The sequence below is a fragment of the Quercus suber genome, unplaced genomic scaffold, assembly GCF_002906115.3.
Source record: "Quercus suber isolate HL8 unplaced genomic scaffold, Cork oak 2.0 scaffold_750, whole genome shotgun sequence".
NCBI lineage: Eukaryota > Viridiplantae > Streptophyta > Magnoliopsida > Fagales > Fagaceae > Quercus > Quercus suber.
The window spans coordinates 121,580-134,470 of NW_027070186.1; the positions used below are offsets into that span (position 1 = coordinate 121,580).

A 12,891-nucleotide genomic window follows, 5' to 3' on the forward strand; every position below is an offset into this window, starting at 1 on the left:
ATGGAATAGAAACGATTGAAAAGAATAATTTTAGAATATTCATCATTTCCCTTATTTGGGAGTTTTAATGGAGGAAATGAAAAGTTTTTCTCTAATTTGAGAGTTTAAGTTGGAGGAAATGTAATGAGTAAGAATGAATACTCATTTATCTCTATTTCCTTAAAATCTCAAATTTTCATTACTTTAAAATTGGGAGAAATAGGAGGGAATGAAATTATATTTAACGAATTTTTTTTACCAAGTCTCTCAAAATACCCCTATATATTCAACTATTTATTTTAAAATAGAAGTCTAATAGTAATATTGTCATAAAATAATTCTATTTCATTCTCTCTATGTTACTCTCAAACAAGATTACTTACATTCTATTCATTTTCATTACTTTCTATTCTTTTATTTTAATGTCCAATCAAGGTTATTTAATTTCATTCAATTCCATTCATTTCCCTTGCTTAAATATGTTCTATTCCATTTCACTCCGCTCTTTTATGATCATTTCATTCCATTCCTTTATGAACTTCCAAACAAAGCCTTCCTCTTGTGATAATATATATAATGGGAATGACCCATTGTTCCCTCTCTCGTGACTTGAGAGATATTTCTTTAAAGATTCTTGTAAAAATGTTTCTTTTCTTATGTTCTCTGGGAAATTATTGGAGTATTAGCTATATCTTTAAGTAATTTTATAATCAATTTCTTAACTCCTCATTAAGCCAATATAATATAAGCAATTGTGCAGAAAAGTGCAATATTCCAGCTGCAATGACGTGTTGATCCTGTAGCTCATGTAACAAAGTACTTCCTAAGGCTTGCACTCCGAAAGGAAAGCAAATACAACATCAATGTCATAGACTCATAGTGGTGACTCTAGAGAGGCACCATGAAGAAATTGCAATATTCAAACATAAAGTCTGATGCCTTTGCAACTCTAGAAGCAAACAAATTTTGTCAGATTAGAAGCTTTTGACAAGAAAATTTCAACATCTCAAATATTTAGAAGCTTTTGAAAGGTACAATCATGTATGCACGGAAATGGCAGACAATTAAGAAAATTTTAACATCTCAAATATTTAGAAGCTTTTGAAAGATACAGTCATGTATACCTCTTATATGAAAACAAAAAATAACCTCTTCCTGTAGGAGATGGTTGTTTACGTTTGCTTTATTGGCTGAGTTGTCAGGCCAAATTCAAATGGGAAGAGTGGATCGTAGTGTGCATCCCCAACATTCATTGGGAGTTGATCAACTCGTTTAAACCAAGTTCTAGCCAACTTGCCAGTGAATCCATAATCACCAAAAAGAACATCAGCCACACCTCGACCTTCAGTACCTGGGAGCCATGCAGCCACAAGAGCATCCATTGATTCAAGATATGGTTCAATCACAAGGGGACGCCCGGAGACGACAACTACAACACACTTGATATGGCTGCATACATTCGTGATTATATCTGGTCCCGGAGCTGGGAGAGTGAGGTTCAAATTATCACCAAAAGTCTCTGCATATGGTTGCTCACCCACTACAACAATGGCATATGCGAAGTCATCGGAATTGATAAAGGCAGGGTCTGGGTTCTCATTGAAGACCACTTGGGTGCTTGGGTCAACAGTGTCTTTAATGGCTTTGAGGATCGTGGTTCCTGTCATAAAATAGTGGTTCTCTCAATGAGATAGATTGCTGAATTTGAATGGTAAATGGAAGGCAGATGCATTATTGGAGAATAACCAAATGTAATTTTGCAGTAGGAGATAATTTGGAAAACATGAAAATCATCCATTTTTATTAATGGCACTTAAAGTGAGCACTTTTTCTTTATGGTGAACAATGAAAGCACCCCCAAAAGAACCAACTAGTTCCCAATATGGATGTTTAAAAAAAAAAAAAAAAAAGAGGTTCCCAATATTGATGATTAGGATGTTTCATGTTAAAATTTCATTTTGTAACTTAATGGCAGGGTCATAACTACATCAACTATCAAACACCTACTACCAAGTGATAGATAGTAAATTGAAGTTATATAGGTATAGAGGGTTAAAAAAAAAAAAAATACTATAATCTCACTAAAAAATAAAGAAGATAAACAATAACTATCAAAAGGTTCATCATACAAAGTTATATCATCACCGGCATAAACCAGATCAAACAATCTTTCGAATATTTACCCAACAAATGCATGACAAACACAAAGCAGCAAGGCATGCACATGCAACCCAACTCTACTAATTATTCGTTTACATACACAAAATACCATATTATACGTAGCACACAGTGTCATCATATCTTAGTAAATTCAATCAAAAAATAATCATGCAATGCATAATCATGAACATATTCCAAGAAAACAACCCTCATTAGCACAATCAAAATAGATATTTAAAAATAGAGCAAAATTGATCATCTCATGTATAAATCACACAAATACAAATACAACAACTCTAATAGAGACACAACACACACACATCACATAGATACATGCCCTATCAACTCAGATTGAGAACCAGCAAACACACACATGCATCATACAAATAAGACCTACTAATCTCAGCCAAATCAAAACAGACATACCTCAAGATGCAAAAATGCTTTTCTCCAACCTAAAATCTTGCAAATTGGTCAAGTCTTACAATCATGCTTGATTTGTGTTGGAAATTTACTCTAGGGTTTCAATTTATTAATCTGATGGTCGATTCTCATATGCAGGAAATTTGGTTATTTTAATTCTTTTAAGTGGACTTTACACAGTGAGTAGACCTAGAATTCATATATTGTACACTAGTGCAATTTTCTGTCCAAGATAACCCTTAATTTAGAGTGGACATCTGTTACCACATCAATTCTCAAACTATGGGATTAATTCCAAGAAAAATTAGGATGAAAAGTAAAATTTGCCTCTTTGGTTTTTCACCATATGAACTTAGCTACTGCGCACGCACATACACATCACATGGAATTCATTATAATTTGCACACAAACCTAATTGAAAAGGAAATAGTCAGAAAGTAGACCATTGGGGGGAAAAAACAATGTATAGCATTGGTAGAGTATATGTACCATAAGTGAGGTTATTGCCACCGAGTCCCTGCCATTCAATTGTCCAACCACCGCATTGATAGCCCAAGTTGTCTGCATGAGTTCCAGCAACAAGAATCCTTAGCGCTTTCCTGGGGAGGGGCAAAACAGGCCCAGCATATGGAGACTTTCCATTTTTCAATAAAACAAGTGATTTCCTCACAGCTTCCCTAGCAAGTTCTCTATGTTCCTATTGAAAAAACATGGAATTTGATCAAGAGTTGACCAATACAAAATATAACAAGCCATTTATGTCAAAATCTGTAGACAATATATGAATTAGATAGATAGGGGATTATAATCATGAGTCTTGTAGATCAACTAGTTGGCACTTTCTTGTATTTACAATGGAGACATTTAGGGTTCAAATTTTTCCTTCCCAAGTCCCCAACTATCAAATTATCAACCAAAAAAAAAAAAAAAAATAGTGGATTTTATATTTTAGTAGTTATTATATAAATAAAAAAAGGAAATAAAAACTCATGGAAAAATTAATCATGATAAATAAATAGATTATAAAGTTCAAAAATTAGTCCAAAAAAGAGATTAGTTTGGGATATTAAGTAGCTAACCTGGGCTCCAAGCAAATCAGCTTGACTGTCATCAGCCAGAGGGTTCTCAAAGAGACCCATGGTGAACTTAACCCGCAAGATCCTCTTTACGGCATCATCTATTCGGCTCACGGGAATGACATTCTTATTAACCAGATTGGTCAAGCCATCAATAAATTCTGGGTAATCGTAAGGAACCATGACCTGCAACAAATATGAAATCAGGCATCTATGATCTATCTCAACTATAGCAATATTTTAGACAAATATCAACCAAACTGGTAGAACTATGAATAAGCTACAGTATGTGAAAAATAACATTTCAAGATTTTCATACTGCCATTTAGGATTTTATGTAACAGTGACATAAAATCCTTTTCTCTCTGCTCTCAAAAAAAATTCCTTGCAGCATGAAAACAAAGCAAAAACGCGCTTTGTTGGATAAGGAAATAGAATACTCATAAGGGAACATATCTAAATTTTGAAGATTCATTGTCATAAATTTGTAAAAAATTAGAAAATCTTTGCAAGACTACACAAAGGTTTCCAATGATATAGGAATAATTGTAGGCACTCAGTTGAAAAATATATATATATTGGGGAACCATGCACATGACTTGAAGAAATCTTTAGCTGAGCTTTGTGACTGACCATGTCAATTCCAGCTAGAATTGAAGCTTGAATAGAATATGTGTAGTTTGCATGTGGTGGAGAGGTAATCCTGTCAATTCCTTGCCAATCTGAGATGATGAAACCCTGAAAGGTTCAACCCATAATTCATTAGAAATATTCTCATGCTTATATTTTGTAAGAGAGTGATGGGATTTTACAAAATTTACTACACGAACTTTACAAATTGAAATGTCAACTTCTAAATACAAAACAAAAGAGAAATTAAGATTTTTCTTTTTTATTTTTAATGTTGTTGAGGTGTCAATAATATATTCATTGTCATGTCAGTTTATAAGATTTTTGTACTAAAATTGACAATGATTTATAAAAACTACTAAAACTAAATTAGAAATTACCCTGAAGTTGAGTCTTTTCTTAAGAAACCCAGTCAACAGCTCTTGGTTTGCATGCATCTTCACTCCATTCAAACTTGAGTAGGATGCCATGATAGTAGAAACACCCTTAATGATTGAATTATAGTAAGCAGGCATGTGGATGCTTAACAATTCGTGCTGGCTAACTATAGTGTTGTTTTCATTAATGCCATTGACTGTGCCTCCATCACCTGCATAGTGCTTTGCACAAGCTGCCACGTTATCCCTGTATGCAATGTAATCATAAACATTGGTATGGATTTCACATATATTTTGCACTAGTTTGTAATAAAGGTTTTGTCCTCAAAAAAAAAAAAAGGGGGTTTTGTACATACAGGGTGCAAAACTTTGGAAATTTACCATCTTTGAAACAAATATCAAATAAAGTAATAAAGTAAAGGAGACACTAATTCTTACTTTCCTCCAACATATGGTCTGCCCAACCAAGATTTATCAGGGAGATCTCCTTGCAACCCGGAGATGATCTCAGTCATTGCTCGGACAATTTTGGGGTCCTCACTATAGCTCTCGTAGCATCGACCCCATCTCGGATCTCTGCAGACCTGCATTATTTAACAGAGGATATACGATTAATGAAAAAAAGAAGAAGATAAAAGTCTAGCACACAAGCGATTTTAGTATCTAAATTTTAAAATGATTTCATTTAGTCTAATGTAAAGCGATCAACTTTAGTATCTAAAAGACTTTGTGATCGATTTATTCCTTATCAAATTTCAAAATAATTACTTTTAGATGTCCTTATAGAGTGATGTCATGTCAATTTTTCATTGTACCATGTCATTAAGGGACTAAGCAATCAATTTAAATTTCAGAGACTAAAATTACTCTTGTGCTAAACTTTTAAGAGCAAAAACAGGTGTTCAGGTTATTTTTATATATAGTTCATTCCTATGAAGAAATTTTTACTTACCGCAATACATGGAGCAAAAGCATAAGGAATTCCAGTGGCTCGAACTTCACGTGCAGTTGCAATCCCAATCTTCTTTATAAGTTGAGGATCCCTATAGTAGATCACAGAATGTGTATAGCAAGTTTAATTTATGCATCTTGGAGTATCACAGAATAATGGATTGATCGTATCAGTTTATATGTTGAATACAAAACAGAAATATTGTATTCAGAATCTAAAAGCATTGCATTTCTTATGAGGCTAAAATACTCATATAAAAAAACATCAGATTTTCTCTGAATTTCAGTCAATATAGGATGCATAAAAATAATTAAATGCAGGATCAGCATCTGATGTGTCTAAAAGGGGTAGAGCTATTGTCAAAAGAAAATTACAATTAATAGTATTCAGGCTAATTTATAATAAAATTTTGTAAAACAAGAATTAAATACAATAAAATACATATACATGAAATGCATACCTGGTTTTATCCAATATTGACTACATATGCATTTTAAAATTTTCAGGTGAGTTTGGATTAGCTTTTTTCTTTTAAATTTTTAATTCATTTGTTTGTGTAAAGCATTCAAAACTTCATTTTTTTAGGTATAATTATATATTTGATTACTTTTAGAAAATGAACTTTCAGTAAAAATGCTAATTCAAACCTCATGCACTTGCCTGGTGACTCCAAGGCCCACATTATGAGGAAAAATGGTTGCATTGTACACATTGTTGTGGCCATGAACAGCATCAATTCCATATATCATAGGGATTCCGAGACGAGTGGAAAGAGCCCCTTCTTGAATTTTGTTCACCGTATCAATCCATTGCCGTGTAGTCGCCTGAGGAGCAGGTACACTCCCTCCACCACTTAATACACTTCCTATAGCAATAACCATTTTTTTTTTTCAATTTATTAAAACCTCAAAACCACAATTCCCGAAATTATTGCTCAAAAAACTCAGGCAATGCAATAATAGAAGTCATTCAATATATATGCATACCAATATAGAATTTATTCACGATTTCAGCAGTGGCATTGGCACGTTCAATTTGGACCATCTGACCAATCTTTTCTTCTATGGTCATTCTCTTCATTAGATCCTTGATCCTAGCACCAAGAGTCTGCTTCGGGTCTTTGTATACCGCGTATTCTGTTGCTTGTACCATGTTGGATGCACAGCAACATAAAACTAAAATAAAAAATGCCAGGAAGGAGGTTGAAATTCCTGCCATTTTGTCCACCTACAAATCCTGTTAAAATTAAGAATGAAAGGTGATATAAGAGTTCAACAATTAACCAAGAACCATTGACATTGTATTGTAAGAATCCTAAACTAAGGCCTTGTGTTAGAGGAGAAAATTAATGCACAAAATGTCTAGTTGAGAACAAAGAAGCTTCTAACACAAGGCATTGATTATGAAAATGAAACTGGCAGCAAAAGTAGCTGGAAAAGAAGGGGTAAATTTAAATAATAATAATAATAAAAAAGGCAATAAGAGAAAAGCACTTACAGGAAAAAATAAATGCAGTTGAGAAGATTGAAGTTGGGTATAAATAAGGAAGACCAGTGCTTGAAATAGACTTGAAAAGGATTAGAACAATATAGTATGAAAGAAAAGAAACGTGTAATAACAACCAGCTTTAGAGACATGATTTGCTAATTTTTTTTCAATGGGTGTTGTCTGTTTGAAATTGAAGGTGGGTTTCTCCTGTAATGTAGGGGGAGGTTAATGCATTTGTTAAATTTTGAAACGCAACTCTGTCATCACCAATTAAAGCTGGTCGTCTCTGCCCACAAGCACAACTAGCTAAGTTTGGTTGTTGCCTAAAGATTTTGGTTGTGGAGAGATTTTTTTTTTTTTTTTTTTTTTTGACGTGGTTGCAGAGAGTGTGTTCCATAAGTAAAAGTTAAAATGCATTTAATATCTACCTATCCATCTATGCTATATATATATATATATGAGATAGGTTCAAGTTACATTTGGAGTAACTCTTTAGAGTTACATCTTTTTTAAACCATTGGATTTAAGTAGATCCAACAGTGAAAAAAGAACTCTCATTAATGCTAATATTCTGATTAGTATCTTATTAATTATTCCTTATTTATTACATTCATATCTATCTCTAAACCTAAAAAAACACAAAAAAGTATACGTATCTCTCTAATTTTTTTTCCACCCTTTCTCAAAAAAAATCCTCCACTGCACGCCTCTCTGTCTCTCTGTCTCTTTCTCCTCCACTACTCTTCCAGCTCCACCGCCAAGTCGCCGGCAGGAAGAAAAAAAAAAAAAAAAAAAGAGGAAGGAAGAAGCCGCTGGTTGCACAACTGGTTAGTCTCCCACTGTTTTTCCCTTGTTATAATTTCTTAGATAGAACTATTTGATTGTATTTAACTATATTGTAAGACGTTGAAAATTTTGGTGGCTGTTGTGGTTCTTTTTATATACAATAGTAGTCTTTTAGTTCTTTTTATATGCAACTATATTTTCCAGAACAACTTGCTATTGACTAAATCTATTGGGTCTATTAGTTCTTTTTATATGCAAAAGTAAATATAATGTATCAAAATAGTTGCTGCATGTGTAGATATAACCTTTGTTTTTCCATTGGGTCTATTAGTTGTTCCAAATTTTATTGTCTCATGTGAAGTTAAATTTTATTACTTTTACTATTGGGGCTATTAGATATAACCTCTGTTTTCCCTTGTTATAATTTCTTAGATAGTACATATGTTTGTAGTGAATGTTTACACACTGATGAGAGGAAACTTTGATATTATATTCGGTCTATTAGTTGTAGCTACAGGTATTGGCTACTAAATCGAATAGTACTTGGCTCAAAGTGATTATTTCTTTAGATATGGAATTATTCAAATTTTTATTTATGTATATATATTGGTTGTTATATTTACATATTTTTATTTTTGTTCATTGTTTATATTGGTTGTTATAGTTACTAAATAGCCAGAAGTTATTAAGGTTAGAAATAAAACTGAAAATACTTCTGAATATTATTAACGTAAAGAGAAATTACACAACACTATTTGGACTGAGGCGCGGCACTCGCTCTCTTTAAGGAGATTAAGCCCTTGGTTGGCTTAACTTTGTAACGGTGCAGACCTTCTCTGACTTGTCTCCCCCAGGATACAACAGCCCAACAAGTGTCGTATGGCTAGAACAACTTCTGCACAAAGTGTTCAAGCCCAAAGCTCCACCAGAAAGAACACCCTTCCTTGCCAAGAATCTCTCTATTTTTCTTGTGTATATTGTGATTTTTTTGTAACTTGGATTGAGTCTGAATGAGTCTATTTATAAGCTCAATGGGCCTCACGAAATTACTACCCAATTTATTCTGATTAATTAGGTCCATTATTCTGATGTAGGGTGTTACAAGATTAATTGTTGGATATTAATTTGATGGGCTGGAGTTACACAATTAATGGTCTGATAAGGAGTTTTTGAAGAATGAAAAGGCCCAAACGGATAGTCCATTGCTCTGAATGGGCTGTCAAGTAGGAGGATCCAAGAGGCTGATTCATTTCCAATTTTGATACCTCCACTCTTCACCTCCCCCTTGCGCACGTATCTAGCCCAATATCTGAGTCAATACATTTTAGCCCATTAATCACCACAATTAAAAAGATAAAAAAGTCTCTCTCCTTTTTAATGTGGGATTAAACATTTTCACTAACTCCTCATCTCCCATATTTACTCCCATATCTTTTCATTTATGTTATTACATTTATTCATTTCATTTATTTAATATTAAAATGCTCCAACATTATATGATGCCCCAAACAGTCCAAAGCTATTAGAGCAAGAGTTACCACCTCAAGATTTTGGTGATTGTGAGTTGAAATCCAAGCCATATGTTGGAGTACAATTTGACTCCCTTGATGGTGTTGAAACTTTTTACAAAGAATTTGCAAAAAAAAGAAGGTTTTGAAATCCTGTTCATACCGGTAAAAGACCACTAGAAGTGATAATATAACTAGTTGTATTTATGCATGTTGTACTGAAGGACAACGCAAAAGAAAACATGACAGCATTTGATGCCAATAATATTGATGCTTAGCATAAAGTGAGTTTTTTCATTTCATTTTTCTAGTCTTTTATATATATATATATATATATATTTTTTTTTTTTTTAAATTTTGATTGTAATAATATGTATCTTTTGTTTCAAATTTACTTATACATTTTTTTCTACTTTAGGTACATGTGGCTGAAGAGAATCACAAAATGAGCTTCGCTTGGTGGAATTGAGATATATAGAGTCCAAGTAGCTTAAAATATAAGTGTTTAAGGACATATGTTGTTAATCATGACGAAACAATACATTTTGGCTTTTTTTTTTTTTTTTTGTTTTGTTTTTAAGGACCTATATTGGAATACTATTTGGAATTTTCTAGCTAATCAAGAACCTTAGCTATTAGTCTTTGATCCATGACAACATATATATGGAGGTAGTAGCAATGCAGCCATAAGTTTGGTTACAAACTACTCATTTACTTTTGCTTTAATGTAATGCGATTAATGGTGTGTTTGTGGCACATTTTTCAGATTTTTAAGCTATTCTATACTCTTTGTTTAGTCCTATATTCATTTTTCATAGAGGTTGTGATAAGCAATCTGTTAGAATAATGAAAACTTTTTGGAGGAAACCTATTAACAATTTTCCCGAAATGTGTTACTGTCTCTAAGGATGGTTTTCAATTAATCATGGTCAACATGTTGTCCTATAATGCATTAGCAACCTGCTTGTTATCCTGATTCAAGACTCTTTCACTTATAGAAATTGATCAACAAAATCGTATTTTGATATAAAGATAAATACACATGTTAAAAAAATTAGCACCTTCATAGGTAGCAGACTTACAGCATCTCTTAATCAAACATCTCTGATTACAAAAATTGATATATGAAGAAGCGATTTTATTCAATCAATTGGAGTCTTAAGTGTACAACTAACATAAATACATTTGGCAGTAACAACTAACAACAGATACAATAGCGTTTGCTGCTCCATAATCACTCTCAAACCTCCACAATCACTCCAATACCAGGTGAAGCAGAGGTCTAAGGATCATTTTTGCTGCTCCATTATCACTATAATACATTTTGTATTCCCATCAAAACGTTTGTCAGTGAGCCTTCTAACATTTCCTGCAAAATGAAGTGTTTGTTTTAAGTCTTTCACAATCAGCTAAAGCAATAAATCAATCTTTAAGAGCCTATTTAAAAAATTAGAGCAAGTTAGTACTATTGCTTTCATAAGGTGTTGTTATCTTCAGATGAAATGACCACCACCCCCACCCAAAAATAAAAAAGAGGGAGGTGGCAATTATATCTACACATATAGCAGCTATTTTGATACTTTATATTTACTATTGCAGATAAAAAAACTAATAGACCCAATAGATTTAGTCAATAGCAAGTTGTTTCGGAAAATATAGTTGCATATAAAAGAACTTTTTTTTTTTTTAATAGAATATGGTAATTCCTTTTAACTGTTCAGAAGTATATACAACCACAACTATTCAAATTGAAATTACGGTGCTAGACCCAAAGGACCATTTATAGAAAATGATAGTTCCTTTTAACAATTAAACATATATATTGCTGGCCATTCAGCATAAATTACAGCCCCTGATAAGTTCATATAGTATGTTGAAGTTTTTGATAGAACAAATCTGTTTATCTCCATTTTTTTCATATTAAATCAAGATACGTAGTAATATTTGTCAGTGGAAACTTGGAATAAAAATTTAGTAACATGTGAAATTAAATGAAGGAATAGTCTGTGTAAAAGTAGTGTACCCTCATTCATATAAAAAGAACTAAAAGACTACTATTGCATATAAAAGGAACCACAATAGCCACCAAAACGTCTGTAGTACAATACAGTTGAATACAATAAAATAGTTCTATCTAAGAAATTATAACAAGGGAAAAAAGTGGAAGACTAACCGGTTGTGCAACCAGCGGCTTCTTCTTCTTTTATTTCTTTTTTTCTTTTTTTTTTTTCCTACCGACGACCTGGTGGTGGAGGGGAAAGAGCAGTGGAGGAGAAAGAGACACAGAGACACAGAGGCGTGCAGTGGAGAATTATTATTATTATTATTTTTTTTTTGAGAAACGGTGGGAAAAAAAATTAGAGAGATATGTATACTTTTTTGTGTTTTTATAGGGTTAGAGATAGGTATGAAATGCAATAAATAAGGAATAATTAATGAGATACTAATCAGAATATTAGCATTAATGAGGGTATTTTTTTAACCGTTGGATTTACTTAAATCCAACGGTTTAAAAAAAGTGTAACTTGAACCCATCTATATATATATATATATATATATATATAAAGGGAGAATTTTCATATTTGAACTAGACTTTTATGTGATTCAAAAATACCCTTGGACCCTACCTTAGTCAGGGACAAAATTTAGGGATAACCTAGTAAAAATATGTCTCTAACTCCACTTAGGGTGTATTTATTTGGAGGTGAAATAGGGTGGATAGAAAACTTTGGAGGAAAAATAGGAATGAAAACTTTTTTGAGTGTGTTTGATTGGGTGAAAAGAAAGGAAAATAAATGGTGGAGTCTAGGTGTTTTCTCCCTAAACCCATTAAAAGGTTTTCTCTCGGGGAATCTGGGTAACTAGGCATAAGTATCAAACTTTATAGTTAGTTGGCCCGGTTCGGAAAGTATATAACATAGTAGCATCTCGAGCCTAAGAGGCTCGATTTTAAGCCTATAAATCTAGTTTTTGGGACTCGATTTTCATGGGTTGACGTGGCATTTTTTTTCACGTGGCAACCACGTGGAAATTGAGTCACAAAGACTCGATTTCTAAACCAAAAAAATTTCAAAAAATTTTAAGTCTCAGACGCGCCTTACCTCACTGGATTAGATCATAGAGAGAGAGAGAGAGAGAGAGAGAGAGAGAGAGAGAGAGACCAGATCAGCGGAGAGAGAGATCAGATCAGATCAGAGAGAAAGAGAAAGACCAGATCAGAGAGAGGAAGAGGCCGCCGGCCTGAGCTCCGCGAGCCTGGCCAGATCAGAGAGAGAAGAGGCGTGCGGCTGGGCTGCGCGACGGCCAGGCTCGCGCGGCCTGGGTCACCCTGCCTGGCCCTGGTCGCGCCGCTGGGTGCCTTGCCTGGGGCTTTCTTTCTTCTTCGGCTTTTTTTTTTTTTTTTTTTTTTGGGCTCTATTTCTGATTTCTTTCTTTGTTGTGTTGTGGTGGTAGCATATATGGGCTTGTAAATCGAGTCTTAGAGCTCGATTTCCATGTAAAGCTACGTGGAA

The 12,891-nt window shown here is 33.5% G+C and overlaps 2 protein-coding genes across 2 annotated transcripts in view; both read right to left on the reverse strand.

Moving 5' to 3' along the window:
• Positions 1–12,585, reverse strand: part of LOC111996304 (uncharacterized) — a 67,419-nt gene extending 54,834 nt beyond the window's left edge. Inside the window, exon 1 of the mRNA XM_065766833.1 lies at positions 12,573–12,585. The gene's annotated coding sequence lies outside the window, so the exon portion shown is untranslated. The remainder of the gene's footprint in view (positions 1–12,572) is intronic.
• Positions 1,022–7,152, reverse strand: LOC111996303 (uncharacterized). The gene is made up of 10 exons (XM_024028259.2): positions 7,095–7,152; positions 6,584–6,833; positions 6,258–6,462; positions 5,598–5,688; positions 5,084–5,229; positions 4,649–4,892; positions 4,272–4,376; positions 3,642–3,824; positions 3,052–3,259; positions 1,022–1,639 (listed from the first exon to the last, which is right to left on the reverse strand). Exons 2-10 carry the CDS (start codon positions 6,813–6,815, stop codon positions 1,152–1,154), a joined length of 1,902 nt encoding a protein of 633 aa, XP_023884027.2. The 5' UTR covers positions 6,816–6,833; positions 7,095–7,152; the 3' UTR covers positions 1,022–1,151.
• Positions 12,586–12,891: the final 306 nt, after the last annotated feature.